The 18,818-nt window shown below is 61.1% G+C and overlaps 1 protein-coding gene across 2 annotated transcripts in view; it reads left to right on the forward strand.

Moving 5' to 3' along the window:
• The window catches only part of DEAF1 (DEAF1 transcription factor), a 42,453-nt gene extending 27,665 nt beyond the window's left edge, over nt 1-14,788 (forward strand). For both annotated transcript variants that reach the window (XM_044680065.1, XM_044680063.1), the window contains exons 11-12: nt 11,700-11,789; nt 14,045-14,788. In XM_044680065.1, coding sequence (XP_044536000.1) covers nt 11,700-11,789; nt 14,045-14,149 — 195 coding nt within the window. In that variant the 3' untranslated portion in view covers nt 14,150-14,788. The remainder of the gene's footprint in view (nt 1-11,699; nt 11,790-14,044) is intronic.
• The last annotated feature ends 4,030 nt before the right edge of the window (nt 14,789-18,818 follow it).

Consider the following 18,818-nt stretch of genomic DNA (forward strand, 5'->3'; position numbering starts at 1 on the left):
AAGGCCCAAAGGACTTTATGGCCCTGGCCGGGCCCTGAGCACTGGGCAGTCTGCTTTGGTCTGCTCTCGAATGGGGCCGTGGCACCGGCTCCAGCCGTGCGTGCGGCGGCGGCTCTTGCTTGGTCCGTCCCCGCCACCTCAGACTGCCTCCTCTGGTTCTGAGCAGGGTCCACGCGGATGGAGCTGGGGGGGGGGGGGGCACTTTCTGACAGTCCTCGTACGGTCTAGGTGGCTCCGCGCGGCTTTCTGCCGTACAATCCATCACGTCGGGGGAGGGAAGCAGGAGAAGAACGGCCGCTCGGGCCCGCACTCGGGCTTGGCGGTGGGCAGCCCTTTGGGTCCCGAGGCCTTTGGGGTCGTCCTTCGCTGCTCTCGCTGCATACAGCCTCCTCCTGGGGCTGCTCACTTCGCTTTGCATCGCTTCCAGCGAGGCTTCCTCGGCCTCCTGGGATCACCTTGTTCGCTACTTTCGGGGCGCCACCAGGTTTGACACTGGCGCACTGACTCAGAGGGGCCTCCCTTTGGGGCTAAGGCCAGTCCTGGGGTCTCTCCCGTCTCCCCGAAGGCATCGTCTTACTGGCTGCGGCTCATGCTAAAGCGGTTGCAGGCGCCTCGGGGGCTCCAAGCCGAGAGGCCCAAGTTTCCTTCAGTGCCCCAAAAGGCGAACCAGCTTAGTTCAGTCTCAGAGATCCCTGGAAGACACAGAAGGGGTTTACGTATAATCCCGGGCACGAGGGAGGGAAAGAAGAGCCTCCAGCCTCCCCTTGACGAACAACGTCCACAAGTTGACCTGATGGTCCGTATTTGGTCAGGTGACCCAAGAAATCCAGGCCCGAAGACCCGCCTCTCTTCCAAGCAACATTCAGTCACCTCAAGCCTCCTGGCTGCAGCGCCCATGTAACGAGCAGCCTCCCTCCTGGGTCCTGGCTGTCCCAGGAAGCCTCTTCCCGTGGCCACATCCTTGGGGCAGCTCTGAGGGGCTCCTCCTGGGAGATCTGCAGAGATTCCCGCCACAAGACTCAGTCCCCGGAGCACAGACTCCTCACTTTGCTTTTCCAGGAACTAGTTCATGTGAGAGAAACTTAGCTGGAGCCCAATGGATCAAATCTTATTAGCAGCAGAGCTGTAAGAAGGGGAGCGAGTTAGGAACTCACAGCTCACCAGAAACTTCCCCCAGTGCTCTTTTTGACCTTCCACAGACCCTGCCGGTCTTTCCCCAGAACTTGGATCTGACGTGGACGATGTTCTCGAGAGTCTTTTTTAAAACAAAGGGCCGAGCAGCCGGGTGGCTCAGTGGGTAGAGAGCCAGGCCTGGGTTCCGGCCTGACCTCAGATGCTTCCTAGCTGTGTGACCTTAAGCCCAGTTGCCTAGCCCATACTACTTTTCTGCCTTAGAACCGATTTAAAACAACCATTGCTGCAATTTTATATGTAAAATTATTGATCCGGTGTTGAGAAGTTATTATTAAAACATACTCGAGGCTTGTGTATTGTCAGGATTTCAGTTTTATGATTGGACTGAATACATGAGAATTCTAAGATAATCCTGCGATCGCCAATTTAAAACCATCATAGCTCGAGGCAAAATGACTTGTAGTTCGATTTATTTACAAGAAGGAAGTTGGAGAGAGTGAAAGTAGAGAAATGAAAAAGAGGATAGAGAAGATAGACATCTTCCTACCACACTAGGATTGCTCCGGTGGTTGGACTCTGGCAGGGCTCCTTAACCCCAGCCGGAGGGCCTGGGGGTAAATTAAACAAGTGTTCCACCCCCGTGGCCTCCTCCAAGAAGGGGCGCCTCTCTGGAACTAATCTCTCCAGAAGCCAGGAAAGGAGGGCCAGCTTCTCACTCACCCTGGTCAAAGCTCCAAAGGAGAAGATCCAGGAGCAGTCTGAGCAGGAGCAGGCCAAGATCCAGAGTTCCAGTTCCAAGCTGCAGTCCCAGTCGCAGATCCTCCAACCCCCAAATTAAGGATGAAGACCTCTTGGACAGGAGGCTCATCACCTTTGATAGTCCTTTTTTCACATCCTTCTTCTGCTTTACAGGGACCAGTCGCAGTCTCTAAAGTTTGCTTGGCGCTGCCAGGGGTGGGGGAGGCTCAGTTTGTCTCTGGGTTTTCAGTTTCTGTTGATAGGCAAAGGGAGCTCAAGCCCATCTTCGCAGTATCCCATTAGAACACTGGGAAGCCAGTTGTATATCTTCGTGTGTGTGCGCGCATGTGCACACGCGTGTTATCTCTGGAGCTCCCAGTTCTTGGAGAAAAGTTGAATTTTGTTACTTTCTCAAAGTTGACACCCGATAAGTGAAGGAAAACGAGCCGTTTGCATATTCGTGGCCCGTTACAGTCGCCTGATGGAGCCATCGGCACGTCCCTCCTTCGGCCTCTCCTGGGCCTGCCCCGTTCATCGAGCCTGTCTCTTCATGTCATCGCACTGAGAGTTCCAAATCGGAAGTTGCTACTCCATTGGGTTAAAAACCCAGGAACCTGCCTGCCTCAGCGCTGATCGATCTACTGGGAAATGGCAGCCCCTCCCCCCCACCTGCCCCGATTGCCGGAATTTGCTTTGAAAGGAAAAGGGAGGCGTGTGGTGACGGCTCCATCAAGACTGTCCCTTCCAGGGCACAGACTGGCCTAGCATAAGCCACGACGGGCACCGCCTCCCTTAGCTCTGTTTGATGCCAGATAAGAGTCGGAGGCACGCCGCAGCCAAGTTCCACATTATTCCCAGCGTTCCAAAAGCCAGGCTCAGCATTAGCCGGGGGCAAAAATGGCCTCTTCAGAAAGGAAAATGCTCCGAGGGGAAACCGAGGCAAGAGACACCATCCTCAGCCCCTACAAGGTCGCCCCTCGGCCCTCCAAGGCACCGGCCTCCACTGTAGGGAAGCACGCGGCACTTTCCTCCAATGGCGGACTCGTGGCTTAATGGCCGGCCAATCACGTCTGAGATCAGAACTCCCAACGCCATTCAGTGACAGTCCCGCGAGCGAGCGTAGGGCCAGCACGGCCTTTCTCGGATCGCAGCACCGTTTCGCTTCTTCATTTCTAAGCTAAGAGCAGCCCCATTCTGGAGTTTACCCGACAGCGAGCGGACACGAGAGTGGACTGTAAGCCCCGCAAGATGCGGCCTCGGCCTCCGGCGTCGCCACATGTCAACAGAGCCGAGGCTCGCCCAGGGACGGAGGCCACCCAGCCTCCCGGGTCACGGGGACGAAAGCACGACAGACCCCCCTACGGAGAAGCTCGGCTCCAGCCCCCGCCGCCTCCCACTGAGCGGATCTCCCGGCTCTTCCTTCACTGGCCTTCCAGGCCAGTCCAGAGCAGTGAGGTGATGCCGTGCGTCGCTGCAGTAACGATGCCCCGGGATCCTCCCTGCCACTCCGGGACGGTGCTGGCGTCATCCCTGTCGCAGGCTGGGGGACTGGGTAAACATTGAAGTCACTTGTCGAAGGTCACACGGCTAAGAAATTGTTTTTAAAACCCCAACCCCCCCCTTCCTCCCTCTCTCTCCTCTCTCTCCTCCCCTCCCCTTCCCTCCCTCCCTCTTTCTCTCTCTCTCTCTTCTTCCCTCCCTCTCCTCCGCTCCCCTCCCCTCCCTCTCTCTTCTCTCTCTCTCTCCTCCCCCTCCCCTCCCCCCTTCCTCTTCCTCTCCCCACTCCTCTCTCTCTCTCTCCCCCTCCCCGTCTCCCTCTCCCCCACCACAAGGGCTAGGCTGTTGGGGTCAAGTGACTCGCCCAGGATCACACAGCTAGAGAGTGTCTGAGGCCAGCTTTGAACCCAGGCCCTTTTGACTTGGGTCTGGCGCTCTCTATCCAGTGTGCTACAGGGCTGCCCCGTGAGGCTGGATTTGAACTCTGATCCATCCATTATCCAAGCATGTTGCTTTCGTTGCATTAAGTTCCGGCGCACCACAGCCCTTCCGATGGGAGGACGCCTCTCACGGTCATAGTCATGAGGTCACAGGTGCAACCAGCTCACGTCTGGATCTCGAATCACGGCGCTGACATCCCCGAACGTCGCCCGCCGTCTTGGCTCCTTTAAAATCTCCCCGTCGGCCAAATCCGTTTCCTGGGGGTCCGTCACCTGCCTGGCCCCCGGCGGCGGCTGCGTCTCGCCCCTGCCACGTTCTTTTTAGGGCCTTGCGCAGGGCGGGCTCCTGCTCCCACGCTGGTCCTTTGAGGACTGGGAAATGCCCTTCCGGTGGCGTCTCCGGGACAGCGGCTGGCTGCGGTGTGCACACTCATTCCTGAGAGTCTCGCCGGCTTCCGCCCACTCTTCTCTGGCCCCTCCTTGCTTGACCTTCCTCTTCCTCTCGGCCGCCCCTCACCTGCTCCACTTTCCTGGCCCGTCTCCTGTCCGGTCTCTGTTACTGCAGGGGAGTCGCCCCGGCTCCCTCCGGTCTTGCCGCTTCTCGAGGAGCGGCCAGTGCTCTGGCAGCCACCGTCGTCTGGCACGGCACGGTAGAGAGGAGAGATCTCGGGGGCTCCGAACCAGGAAAAAGCTTCCTTTCCTCTTCTGCTCTGGCTCGATTGCCAGGCCTGGACATGGGAGATCCTGGATTCAAACCTGGCCTCAGATGCTCCCTAATTGTGTGGCCCTGGGCAAGTCACTTTACACTCACTGGGTCGCCCTTCGCACAGTGCTGATTCCAAGACAGAAGGTGAAGGTCGAAAAAGGAAGAAAAAGGCGGCGAGCGCAGGTCCCTGCTTGGTATTCGAGAGCCGTTCGGAGGCTTCATTGGCCTTCCCCGGCCTTCTAAGCCCTCCCTCTGTAGCCTCTAAGTGCTCCCCCCTGAAAGAGCTCGTAGCAGCTCTCTCGAGCCCGGCTCCCTGGTTAGTCCCTACAAAAGCGCTTTCTTCAGCGGGCCGAGGCTCCGGCCTGGCTGACGAGCAGCAGCCGCTCCCTTTCCCCCGACTTCCAGGTCTTCAAGTCTGGTTCGTAGCAGCCACGGCGGACAGGAAACGAAGGTCTTCTGGTTTCCGGCCAGATGGGTCTCCCCCAATCACAGATCCCAGTTCCCGAGTCCATTCGGACCTGAGCGGTAGGCCTCCCTCACCGTTTCCCCCGGCGGAGGGCTGGTACTCCGCAGCTGCCTTCTTCCCCACGTGTGCCGCGCCGTGCCGTGCCGTGCCGTGCCGTGCGCTCCTTCTCTTTGCGTGTAAATGTCGGGGCTCGGCTCCTGTCTCTCCTCGTCCTCCTGAGGCTGGCCATTTCGGGGGAGTCCATGCTGACCCCACATAGGCCGAAGGGGGCCCGCGACTCGCTCTCGGGGATGGTCATCATGGAAAGGCGGTTCTCCCGCCCGGCTCCCCACCGTCGCCCCCTCCATGAAGCCAGCTCGGGAAGAAGACACGAAAAGGAGTTTATGGAGCAGGAATGTGCCGGCCTGGCCAGGATCAGGCCGGGCCTGCTTTTTCCCGCCACAAGGGAGCAGCTTCCTTTAGAGGTGAAGGGCACGAAGTTGCTGCCTTGGCTTCGGGGCCAGAGAATGCCCCGCTTCCTTCTGGCTGGAGGAGGACCAAAGGCATCGGTGAAGATCTTTTTCCAGAACTTTCGGAGAGCTTCTTACTGCTTTTGACGGCCTTGCCAGGGAGCGGGAGTGCGCGCCTTGGGGGCTTTTGTCCGGACTTTGGCCCAGAGCGGCTTGAAGAGGACGTGGTGGTGGCTTTGTCCAGAGGGTGCCGTGCTTGGGACGTGGGGACGATCCGCCCGAGGCCCCGCCTCCTAGCATTGGGAGGGAGCCATTGTGGGCCTTCTTCCCCAGCCTGGAGCTGACCTGGAGCTCGGGACATCCGGTGACTAAAAATAGCTCTTCTCCCAATACTTGGAACAGTTCCCCTGGTTCCTCCCTTCCCCCCTTCCCTTCTCCCTTGGAGTCCACACTATGTTTGGGCTCTGAGCGAGGTGATGGGGGTCAAGTGACTTGCCCAGGGTCACCCAGCTAGGAAGCGCCTGGGGGCTTCCCGACTCCAGGCCTGGTTCTTTATTCCCCGAGCTACCTGGCTGCTCTGGTTCTCTTGGGAAGAGAAACTTTCTGCCCCAATTTGGGGGGAAATGCTGATGTCGGTAACCTGGGAAAGCAAACGTTTGGAAAACGGGGCGCCCTCGTTCCCCCCTTTCTCCTTCGCGCACTGCCCAGCAGAACTCGAGCCGTTTCCCCGCGTTTGATGGGACGGTCCTTCAGCGTTAGAGATTTCAGCCTGGGGACGAGATCGCGGAAAAGGGTGCCAGGACGTCGCGCAGTGACCGGTCTCTTGCGCGAAGTAGCCTTGAAAAGAGGAGCCCCAAGCAGCATCCCTGGGCCGGGGCGGGGGGTGCGCTGAGGCTCCGGCTCTCTGCTGGGTTTTCTGTCCCTGGGAAGAGCGGCGTGGCTCGGCACGGATCCTCCCACTCCACGGCCTGCCTTTGGGGGCACGGCGGCTAGCGGCGGCCACTTGGCTCTCTGGGAAGGGCGCTGTGGTTTCTCTTTGGAGAAGCGACTTCTCTAGTCCCGAGGAGGAACCGGCTGCTTCCTGGAAAGGGAGTCATCCGGGAGTCTGCTCTGCTCGCGGCCCCCCCCAGGAGGGCTGCTGCTGGCCGGAGGAGTCGGGGTGGCCGGCAGGGCGGCCGCTCTCGGTCTGGTCTGTCTGGCCTTCTGCTCGGTCACATGCTTGCTTTGCTGCTTGTGGGTCAGGACTGGTCCGTCCGAAGTTGTGTGATCCTGGCCCGGGCACGTCCCTGAGGCTTTGAGGTAGAACCGGTGACATGGGCCCGTCGGGAGCCCCGGGGAGTCCCGCCTCCCACCAGTGCTTCACGGGAGGGCCAGTCAGCAGCGTTTGCTTGAAGATCTCGTCCTCCCCCTCCCCCTCCCCGGAAGCCCTTCCATCTTTGACTTTTCCCCTTCGCTTCTGGTTCTGCCCCGGAGCTGAGAAAGGCACAGCTCGTTCCTCTTCCTGTGAGAACCCTTCCACCATCTGAAGGCGGCTGTCATGGCCTGAAGTTCCAGGCTCGGGGTCTCCACGGACTAGTCTGGAGGCCCCTCCCCCATCCTCTCCCCCTGTTCCAGGCGAGATGGGATCAGAAGGACCCTCCCCTCCCCCTTCACGCCCGATCGCCGTCTGAGCGGCCGTCCAGGGCTGGGAGTGACCTGAATTCACCTCAGTGGCGGCGGGCGGCCTCGGGAGCCTTTCTGGACTCCTCCTCTGTCCTTCTTGGCTTAAACATCGCGTCCCCCCGCGTTCCGGGCTTGGCCCGGCGTGGAGCCAGCTGGCTCGCCTAACTCTCGCCTCCAGCTTGTTCATGGGAAAGCAGGAGAGACCCTGCCGCGTGCTTGCTCACACCCAGCGTTCGCCGTTGACCAGTCTGGGCGCCTTTTCAAAGCTGCGATGGAAGAGCCCCCGCCTGGCATGACTTGGCCTTGCTGGCACCCGTGCTGTGGACCTCTTGGCATCGGGCCTTGCCATCCTCCCTGCCGCCGCCCTCCTTATCACTGGGTGCTCCTTAGGGTCGGGGGCCACCCTGCTGCTTCTCTTTCAGATGGCCCAGCACGCAGTAAGCGATTCATAAATGCTTTTCCATCCATTCGAGCCGCTTCTTGGCCCCGCGTGCTCGCCCTTTAGGTGAGCCGCCCCTTCGGGTCTCAGACCAGACTCCGGGATTCCGGAACTCCAGCCTTCGGTCGCCCCCCGGAGCTTTGGGGGGGAGAAGGGAGCTCCTTTTCGTTTCCCAGAGGCCGGCCGGCCTTCCCTTGGGCCCGGGCGGTGTCTGCTTAACCTCCCGTGGCATGGGAGAGGAGAGAGGCATGCCAAGGAGGCGTTGGCACTTCTTCTTGGGTGGGGCACAGGCTGGCCAGCAGGGGGAGAAGAGCCGAGCGGACTGGGAGGAGGAAGGCCCGACCCGAGCCCGGGCACAGCTGCTCACTCAGGGCGGGCGTCCGAGGGGAGGCCTGTGGGGCGTGCGGTTGGCATGGCAACCCCAGGGGGAGAGCTAGCCCCAGTGCCCCTGTTGGGCAAACCCCAAACCCCAGTGTGATAACCCCAGGCTGTCGGGGCTCCGTCCCGCTGGGCGCCTGGCGGCAGGCTGGCCTCTTGGCTGCTGGGTCGAGCATCATAGGTCAGTATGTAAGAGGGAGAGAGACACAAGTCAGTACGACCTTGGCACGAAAGCCCCCCACAGCTGCCCCTCCGGCTCTCGGACGCACGTGGCTCCTCTTCACCCCCTCCGCCAGGCGGTCAGCCCGCACTTCGCCCAGGACGTTCCCTCCACGCCCCCTCCAGCAGCGGGTCTCCTGCTGGAATGCAGGGTCCTCGGGCCGGGGCTCTCCTTCCTGCCTCGGCCTCTTCCCCGGGCCCTAAGGAGCCCCTCCCCCAGGGCTGCCTCACTCCCGCTGCTGCCCCCAAAGAGCCACGCAGACCCTCTCAGGAGAGACGCCCCCAGCCCTTGAGCCCCGTAGACGCCGGTCTCCCAGGAAGTGAGCAGGCGGAGCCAGGCCCGGTGACCCGTTTCAGGGAGGAGGCCGAGGCAGCAGCCCGGGAGTCCCACGCCGCCCCGCGCGCTAATAAACGCTGCCTGTTTCCTCGTTTCAGCAGTACCAGAGCCAGCTCTTCCAGCCCACAGAGGACGTGGAGGGGAAGGCCGAAATCATCATCAAGGTAAGCCCGGAGCTGTCGGGGGCCCTCGAATCCCCCCGAGGGAGGAGGCCTTCATAGCTCCAGAGAGCCCTTCCTACCCCGCCAGCAAGCCTGGCTCGAGGAAACACGGGCCTCCCCCTCCTCCGGGACCTCGCGTTCTGCTGGGGGGATGCAGGGCCGGCCGGCGCCAAAGGGTCGGCACAAAGCAGGAGGAGCCGGCCGGGGGGGCAGAGGCAGAAGAAGGCATCAGGGAGCCCTTCCTCCACCCAGAGAACGGGGAGCCTGGCCAGGAGCTGGGGGGCCAGAGGGGGGAGGAAGCCTGCGGGCCCAGGAGGGATGCGGAGTTTGTGTTTCTGCCCTGGAGGGGGTGGCGCGTCCCATCTGGAAGGGGGAGCCCAGGCGGGAGGCGGGGCCAGTAGGACAAAGCCAAGGGGAGAAGGGAACAGCCAGGAGGCGCCCCAAGGGAGGAAGGTGGCAGGAAGGAGCGAGAGCCCCTGCCAGGGAACGCATCCAGCAAAAAGCCCTCAGCCCGGGGCGGGGCATCGTGGGCTGAATCCTTTCCCTTCCCCCGGCTTTCATTCGCTCTTTCACGGCAAGGCGGGATTTCTGAGGCGCTCCAGGCGTCCCGGAAGCCCTGCCTCCCCTCGCCTCGCCTCGCCTCGCCGAGGGTCTTCACTGGTTCTCTGAGCCTTCGCCCGAGGGACGGTGTGTTGAGCCCTTCGCTGACCTCAGCTCTCTGCCCATCTTCGAGGGAGAGCTTGTGGTGCCCAGATTGGAGGGGCCCAGATCTAGCCTGTGTGCCCGCCGCGATGGACCGAGTCCCCTGCTTCCCTCGGCATCCCAGGCTGACTCATTTCACGTGGTTGGAGCCCAGCTGCCCAGAGGGATGTGGCGGCCTGGGCCCAGCCCAAGGCCGGAGGAAGCTACCCGCCTGCGCTTTTCCCGTTCTCTCCGCCCCGTTGGGGCTCTTGCCACACCCCGGCCTCTGCCACCACGTGGACTTGCTGCTTCAGCTCTTCTCGGCTTTGTTATGTGGGCGTGGAGAGGGTGAGGGAGGTGTAGACCAAGGGCAGCGCAGTGCCTGCACGCACGCACGCACGCTTCGGGCGCCTAATCGATGGCGGCCGATTGCTGAGGCCAGGCCTGGAGCTTCGTCAGAGTGTCACGAAAGGGCTTCTCGTGGCCCCTGAAATGTCTCCGAGTTGATGATTTTGGAAACGTGGAGGCACTCGGGAGCGCAGGCGTCGCGGGCAGAGTTCCTGCCTTTCCGAGTCAGCCCTCCGAGGAAATGGCTAAACAGTTTCCTTTGTGATGCCTTTCCCTGCACATGAAGAGGCCCGTTGCCCATCGTGCCCCCTTAAGCGGGTCTGTGCCAGCCGCCGGCCTGTACGCCGGACCCCGACATGGAGCCAGGGCACTGCCAACCAGCCCAGCATTGGGATTGTGGCTCCCCTCTTCGCCCCACAGCCCTGGGCCTTCCCGAACGGGATAACGAATGAGATCAACTCTGGGAAGTCAGTCTGATACCCGAGAACGAAGGCGGCGTGCTAGTACTTCTCGGGGCCCCAGCGGACGTTCTGCTCCCAGAACACTGGGCAGCTTCTTGGGGAGCGGGTTCCGGGCTGGGCCAAAAGAGCGAGTGACCGACGCCAGGCTCTGCCAGATCGCACCGGAGCCTTCGACTTGGGGGAAGCCGACGGAGAAGAAGAAGCAAATTCAGGTCCTTCTTCGAACTCGGCCCTCTTAACTAAGAACCGAGAGAGTCGGGAATGGAGACGTGCCGTCGCTAAATACGTTTGGAAGAACTTTAAAAATCCTCCCGGAAGAAATGGTCCCCGCGGGGTGCGGCGTGTAAAGAATGGGCCGGTGAAAGATCGCACGATGGCGGGGAGAGGCCCAAGAATTGGGGGTCGGAGGGCCTGAGCTCCCTTCTGAATGCCTTTGGATGAGTCACTTAACCTCGTGGGGCCGGCGTCATGCACGACCCAGCGAGCAGTCAGAAGAGGCAGGTTCATAGGTAAGTCGAGGCAGAGGAGCCCAGGGCCTTGGCGTCGGGTCAAGTCAAGGATCCCGAGGATTGGGGTGAGGACGCGCCCCATCCGCCAAGGCCCGCCCGCCCGCCCCAAGTGGAGCTCCGGCTTCAAAGCACACACACTGGGGAGCCCAGAAGAAAGGATGTGTCAGACCTGTGACCAGCCAAGGGGTAGAGAGCACCTCCGAGAGTGACAAAACCAGGGCGTCTCCGGGAAATGGAGGAGGGAAATCTGGCTGCAGTTCTCCGAAGGTGAAATCCGAGATGCGGCAGCCACGTGGAAGACGCCTCCCATGACTCCCGGGCTGGCTCTCGAGCTCTGTCGGCCCAGGAGGAGGCAGAAGGCGGATCCCCGAAAGACACTGAAATTGAACGTCATTTTTAAAAGAATGAAGTTCAAATGTCCATCCTGACATTTATGCCCCCCCCCGCCCCCGCCGGGGCCCCTGACACGGACCAGGAACTCGTTTCCCTTAATGCACCGATTGCCGTGTTCCCTCCAGACGGTTTCCCCTGCTCATTCCGTGTCTCAGTTTGTGCGGTGAGAGGCCTTCCCTGCCCGCCCGCCCGCTCCCGGGGGCCTCGAACCCTGCTCTAGCAGGTGACAGGTTCCTGGAGAGCCGCCCGCTTCATTGTGGTCCATTTGATGCCTCCTCGGCCTCGGCCTAGGGCTGGGGCCCGGACCCAGGTTCTCCCAGGCGAGGACACGCTCTCCACCAGTGTGGGTTGGCGCTTCTTGCCCCGAGGCACGGATTGCCAAACCAGCTCGTCCCATGGCGGCTTTCTGCTTCCACTCCACCTCCCGGCCCATCGGGCTGGTGATGAGCTGCCTGGCCGCCTTTGGCAGGCGTGATGGGGCGAAGGCAGCGCAGGGCCCACGCTCGCCCAGTCCCGGGCCCAGGGCGAGGCTGGGCTTTGGTAAGTGCCAGGGCCCCACGTGCCCAAGCGGCCAAAGGCCCAGGCTGGGAGCTCAGAAAGGACGGTTTGGCCTCGCCTTGGACCCTCTGGAGCTCTGCCCCAGAGCGGGCCGCTCACTCGGCTCCTTTTCCTGTTTTTCAGCAATCTTGTGTCAACTGTGGCCGTGAAGCCATGAACGAGTGCACCGGGTGCCACAAGGTCAACTACTGCTCCACTTTCTGCCAGCGGAAGGTAACTGGCCCCTGCCCTGTGCCCGCCTCTGGGGCTCCCGGGGCCCAGCTCGGCTCTGCCACCCCCCATGCCCCGGTCCTCTTGCCTTCAGTTACCTGGCATCGCATCCGGTGCTGCCAAGTCAGAATCGATCCCGTGCTCTGGGCAGCAGGCAGGGCAGTGTCCTGTCCGTCCCTTCGTCTTCTAGCCAGGACACTTTGGGGCCTAATTGCCTTATCTTCCCCGGGAACGGCGATAAAAGTGTTTACCCATTCCTTTCCGCACCATTGATCGCCCCGTTATTGCCCTGTTGGCGCTGGGAGATCTCGGGAACATCCGTCCCGTGGCTTCCAGGCTCCTGTAATTAAAGCGTGGCTTGGGCAGGGGCTGGGCTACCGTGGTCCCATTTGTCCCCGGTGATGTGGGTCAGTAGCGATGGCCTCCTTTCAGAGGGGACGCTCCTTCCCAGTGTGGAAGCCACTTCCCTGAAGGCCCCGGAGGCAGTTCTGGTCGCTGGGAGAGCGGGCGGGGGTGGTCGGGCTTAGGGGCCTGGCTTAGGGCTCAGTTCCTGGAGATGGGCGTATGTCAGCTGGCCTTCCTTCAGGGACTGTGAGGTCCGTGGGAGGGCAGAGGCAGCTTATAGCCCAGCTGGGGAGCCTGGGACCCCGTAACGACGGGCAGAGGCATCCCAGGGTGCTCCTCCTTCTCGTCCGTCGTGGGAAGGGCCTGCCCCAAAGGGAGAAGTGCTGGGAGAAGGGTGTCGTCCATCCAGACCAGGCGGGAGGCTCCCGTGGCCGGGTCCAACAGGCTGGGGGGGGGGGCAGTTCTGAAGGACTCTGAATGCCGCCGTGACCCCTCCTGGGCTGGGGCCCAGTTTCCTCTTGGGCTGCCTCGTCACAGTTTGGCCCTTCCCCCCCTGCTCCAAGTAAGGGCTTTGATGCCGCCCCGGTCGGGGAGCAGGACTCATGGGGAGGGGAGAGCAGTCGCCGTGCCCTGTAGTTTTGCCTCCATGTTTCCTTGTGACCATGGCAGGCCCTCGGGAAGAGGCCCGAGATCTGGAAGCGCCTGGCCAAAAGGCCGAGCATGCGCAGTTTTAGAATTTAAGGGCGTGCCCAGGAGAGGGATGAGAGCCTGGCGAGGCGCCCTGCCAGTGTCGTACAGGACAAGCTGACCTGCCTTTGTCGGGCTCCGGATGTCGGGGGGAAGCCAGGGACACGAGGAGGAGGAGGAGGAGGAAGGGGACGAGATGCCCTGCAGGGCTGCTGCTCAGTTTTTAGTCTGCTCTCCCTCCGGCCTCCCGGTTCTCCATCCAGGCACGCCCGTCTCCTGCCCTTCCCCAAGCCTCCTCTGCCCCCCTCGCTCGGCATGGTAGGGAGACCCTGGATCTGGCCTCAAAGGAGCTCAAAGGTCACTCTTTAAATGGACGTGGCACTGGCACGCACCTCCCAGGTGCAATGGCATGAAGAAACTGAGGGCGAAAGCGGCTCTTCAGGCAGCCAGGCGGCAGGAAACGCTGCCTGTGGATACGAAGGTGCCCTTGGGTGTTCTCCCACTGGGAATCGGGACACGTTTGTTACTGTCTGTAATGTGCCAGGCAGGTGCCACGCCAAGCGCTGGGCATACAAAGACAGGCAAAGGGAGTCGTTTGCTCTGGTTTTGGGGTCAGCCCGACATGGGTCCCAAAAAGGATCTGATAGGAAGGACTCTGGTGCTGGCGTTAGTCGGCCTCTGGGTGTTCGGTAGAATTCTGGGCATCCCTCTGGCCCGGGGGATCTTTTCTCAGGGAGCTCCACTTCTGTGCCCAGCACGCAGCACCCGGCGGGTCATGCTCATTACAGGCTGTTTTCTGGATGCGCCTCCCGAAGCCCAGTTTGGGTAAGACACGAGCGATTTGTCAGAGGCCACGTAGGTGGGCACTTAGACAGATGGCCAGATCCACAGACAGACAGACAGACAGACAGAGAGGCAGGTGGCAGCTGGACTCACGGATGGAGTCAGTGGGGAATGGCCTTGCTGCCCCTCGGAGCCCTTCTCCCCTGGAGTGTCTCTGGAGCTGCCCCATCTGGCCTCAGACCCTGGGCAGCCCCTTAACATCTCTGAATCTGGGTTTCCTGCACTGGTGATAGTAACCTCCGCCTGGCCCGGGGCTTCTCCTGGTCCCTCCTCGAGGCCCGCTGCAGGCACGGCCTTCCTGGTCTCCTCCGGGGGCCTCCGTGTGTCTCTGTTCCCTGCTCCCTGCCTGCTTTTAAGAGGCGGCCCGTGTGTTCTCTTCGCAGGACTGGAAGGACCACCAGCACATGTGCGGCCAGTCGGCCACAGTCACCGTTCAGGCCGACGAAGTGCATGTCACTGAGAGCGTCATCCAGAAGGTCACCGTGTGAAGGGGGCCTCCAGCCTGGTGCCACGTCGTTGACGAGCCAGGCGGCCGTGGGCAGCCCCCGGCAGGATGCCCTTCTGACGAGGAATCGGGAAGGAAGCCGCAGAGCAGGGCTGCCTCTGCAGGACGGCCTCTGGGTGCCACCTCTCCTCCCGCCTTCTTTCCTTGGTGCTTCTTTTGGGCACGTTTGGAGATGGGCACAGCTGCCCGGAGGAGGGGGTCCTCGTCAGCCGAGAGAACAGCGGTCTGTATCTCCAGAGTCCGGCCTGGGGAGGACTCTGGAGCCACCGCCTTTGCCAGGCAAAGGAGGAGGCGCCGGGCCCCGAGCTTGATGGCCCCCGAGGGAACTCTTCTTCTCCTGCTCGCCATGCAGGCACAGCCCCGGGCCGGGAGAGCGGCCTTCCGGAGTGGCCGCATCCAAGGACACGCAGCTCAGGGCTCTGTAAAACTGACCGGAGAGCCGACTGACAGGTCCTGCCAGGCTAGAAAGGCTTCGAGGCCGTGTCCCCTCACCCTCCCGGGACACCGAGGCTCGTCCAACAGGCTGCCTGGCACCCCCAGCCTCGGCCAGGGCCCAGGGATGCTCTGAGCAAGATGTCTCTGGTTTTTAGATGATCCTTCAATAAACAGCACCCAAACCACCTAAACGTGCCTCCTGTGTGCAGAGGCTGTGCCGAGGGAGAGGGGCTCACAATCTGCCCTGCCCTCCACGAGCTTACACACGCTACCTGGGGAGCCTCGGCTTCCTCCGCTGGGAGATGGGGTCGCCCCGAGTGGCCGTGAAGGTCCCTTCGGGTCCCTTCTCTCTTCCTAGCCTGCAAACCCCAAACCCAGTTCCGGGCAGGCGGGGCCCACTAAGGACTAATAATGAGGGGGGCCAGGAAGGGCTTCCAAATAGGAGGTGATACTAGACCTGAGCCTCCAGGGGAGGGAAGGGCCCAGGAGCAGCCGGGAGGAGCTGTCAGAATTCCCATGTGAAGGCAGCCAGAGGGCCCGCCGCCCCTCCTCCCACTCCTGGGGGCCCTGGGCCGGGCTCGGTTGTGGCTAGCAGGGCCTGGATGCCGGTGCTCCCTCCCAGCCTGGATGTTGCTCCGCTCTGAAGAGAGAGGGAAGGAAGGGATTGCACCCAGGACCTGGGCCTCCTCAGGAGAGCCACTGGGGCTGCTCTGCCGTTTCCTCATCTCCCCTTCCTCACTGGCTCCCCCGGGCTTCCGAGCAGCAGGTGTCTGCGAGAGCCGCCCTCCCCTCCTTGGCTGGTCCCCAGGCTCCGCCAGCTCTCATTGGGCATTTCAGTTTGGAAGGGAGGACGTCGGAGCAAGAGAGGCTCCTCCCTGGGCCGGCCTGGCCTCATCCTTGTGACAAATAAGGATATCGCTTTGCTGGAGGAGCAGCAGTGGCTTGGGGGGGTTGGGCTTCGAGCCAGTGACGGCCCTTCATGGGCCCTCAGCCTTTCCCCCAGAAAGACTAGGGTCCATCTGCTTTGTTTGGTCTTGTTAAGAAATGCCCCCCCCATCCAGTTAGGCCCATAAGAATAGTGGGGGGGGGAGCCCCAGGAGGGTCTCCCATTGGACGGGCTGGAGGGTGGGCCCTAAGGTGATGCCTCAAAGAAACCAAGGGGTAGGTCCAGAAGCAGAAGACCATCTGCTCTGGGATCCACGTCAGGTCAGGGAGATGGGAGGTGGGCCTTCCCCCTCACCTGCGGCAGTCTGACTGCTGCTTCCTTGTTTGGGGAGCTCTGGAGAAGTAGGGGGGCGGCGAGGAGTCCAGAGAAGGGCACGGCCGTGGGATGTGGTGGAGGTTCTAGTCCTGAGGCGTGGCTCCTGGCTGGCTACTTGGACGTGTGGCCCTAGTGACTGGAGAGCCTTTTGGCAAAGCTGGGGAAGTGTAGCTGGGCGCCAGGCTGCAGGGAGGAAATGGGCCCTCCTTTGGACATGTTAAGTTGGAGACACCTAAAGGGTGCCCTTTGGGAGGTGCCAACAAGCAAGTGGTGATCCCGGCCTAGAACTTGGGGGAAGAGAATGAGGCCAGAGATTAGACTGTCACTGATCTGTTTAGTGAGGCTATTTGAGGCCTTGGGAACCGAGGAGATTGCTGAAAGAGGGGGCTCAGAACGGAGCACCCAGGAGAGAGCAGCGTCCTCGAGCCAGAGAAGAGCCTGTAACCAAGACAGGAGGGCACGGCCAGGGCCTACGTGGCATTTAAGGGGTCACTGGAAAGCGAGAGGATCATGGCGCTAAATGGGAGGGGGGCCGTGCCAGGATAACCTGGGGCTGAGGAAGGCCGGAGAAGAGAGCACAATGTTCACGGCCCCAGACCGGGAGCCACGTTCCTCAAAACGAGAGGCAGAACCAACAGCGTGCTGTTAGTGAATAGACTGCCCTGGGTCTATTATTTGCTGACTATTTAAAAAAAGAGATTTACGAGAGCAAAATGCCACTTTCTGGATTCCTCCTGCAAAGCGGGAGTCCCACCCAGGCACATGCTACAACCACGCAAGACTCCCGGCACTCTGAAAGAGGACTCGACAGTGCCAACTTTGTTCCATCATCCTCTGTTGTCGGGGTAGGCACCAAAACCAGGAGTTCGCCCCCAGGAGGCCTAGCATGGCCTCCAGACAGAAAACAGAAAAGCGATTCCAACAAGAGCTCATGAACCACCCTCAGTGTGCTGAGTGCCATGGGGCAAAGGGAGCAAATGAAGCCACTCCTGCTCCAAAGGGCCACTTGCTCCATGGAGGTCGTCCCACAGGTTGGCTGGGAACTGCTTCAAGGCTCAGATGGTAGCGAGAGTCACTCACTCAAAAGAGTTTGGCCGAACAATTCCCATAGGAGACATCGTGTGGATGCTGACTGGGCAGACTGGCTCACCCACGTTGACTGGACAAGCCAGAGAGCCTTGTCCCTTGGCGCAGGCAGACACCTGGCCTCTGAGCACTTGGAAAAGGCCGCTCCTTCCAGTGATCCCAGGCTTCTAGAAACAAAGCTCCATTTCCCCAGTCCCAGGACTCCTCCTGAAGGGTATTGGGGAAGCTCCAGCTTTTTCATCCCTGAGTCAGCTGTGGGCAGTTAAGACCAGCAGCTGCTCCAGCAAAGACCTTAAAAGGCTGAATAAAATAACCACCACGTTAACGCTGGGGGAAACAACGGAAACCAAGGGATGGAAGTCAGCTTCCATGACCAAGAGCCCCAGGCAGCCAAGCTAGCTCACCCAGGAACACGACTGGTCGTGACGCTCACATGAAAGCCGAGAGTAGCAGTGGAGGGCGAAGGGTAACAAAGAAGAAAAATCCCAAAGGTGCAGAGGGCGGGGTTTGCTTTTGACAGATCTCGCCTGTTAAGGATAAGAGAGTCACCAAAACCATCTCAGATGTGCTCAGAGAAAAGGTGGGAGTGGCACAAAAGCGAACCAAGATGAGAAAAGCTGCCAAGTTGGACCTAGGAGGAGGGGGAGGGGGAGAAGAGAGAGGAAGGGGGAGGAGAGATTGCTTCACGAAGTGTCTGAAGGAGGGGGACAGATTAAAGGCATGAAGGGCTCTTCGGACTTTATTAATACTGAAAGAGCCAGCCAAGAGGCGGCCCCAGCTCACAGTGTAAATACTTTGAGATACATCAAGGACAGTCCTAGGGAACAGGAAGGTTTTCACAAGCACTATTTTACAACGGGGCCCGCCTTTGCCACCTTCTGATTGGCTGGACCATCCCCTGTGCTTACTGTAGAGCAAAGCACCAGCTTTAAGACACTCTTGCTAAGAAGTCGAACCCCGCGCCCAGGCTCAGAAGCTCAGCACGAGGAGCTTCGTCGGGTGAAATGCCAGCCAGGAGATGACGTCTGTCCCCGTGTTGGAGGAGTCTGGCTAAAAGCGGGCCTTCCTGTGGATCCAGCCTCGGCTCCCAGCTCGGCCTCCCTGGGCTCCAAAGGGCACCAACTCCTCGAGGCTGGCGTCAGGAAGTAGAAGTGCTAGACGCGAGGCCGCCGCCGGATGGAGGACCTCAACGACATCCCGTCCACGTGCATATCTGGGACACACGCGGGATGAGCTGGATCCAGAATAAAGCAGGAGGAGGAGAAGGCTGGGGTGGCCTTCAGGAAACTGCCGAGATCCTTTAAAGGCCTTGAACGCCTCCCCCGATCACAGGGCCGTGGGATGGGAAAGTCTCTGAAAAGCCTGAAAGTGGCTCGTACGCGGGGAGCTGGAGGAGAACAGGCACCACCACGCAGCCAGCAAGGAACGCTGCAGAAGAGAGCCGGCCACACGGCAAAGGCAAAGGCAAAGGCGAGCAGCACCGTCATACCGCCGGGACGTCCAGACAAGTGGGGCGGCCCAAGGGCCAAGTCAGGGGAGGCGTGGCCTCTAGCCCCACGGCTGGCCGAACAGGAGATGGTGTGCTTGAGCCCTCATCGGGGGTTGTCAAGAGGGTGGCCTGCCACTGGAGGTCGTGGAGAGATGCCCCCTGGGCACCAGGAGGCTGCAGCCCGAGGTCAGGGCCACGTGGTGCAGAAGAAGGAAGAGAGAATCAAAGAAGCACATGTTCACAGGTGAACTGGCCTTGGATGGGCGGGGATGGTGCAAGCAAGTGGGCACGTGGGGGGGGCAGCCGGTGCCCAGGACCGTCCCCCCAGAGGGCTGGGGTGTGCTGGAGGGAGTTCCCACCTCTGGGAGTCCCTAGATCCAT

This window comes from Gracilinanus agilis, chromosome 6 (assembly GCF_016433145.1).
Source record: "Gracilinanus agilis isolate LMUSP501 chromosome 6, AgileGrace, whole genome shotgun sequence".
Taxonomy (NCBI): Eukaryota; Metazoa; Chordata; class Mammalia; order Didelphimorphia; family Didelphidae; genus Gracilinanus; species Gracilinanus agilis.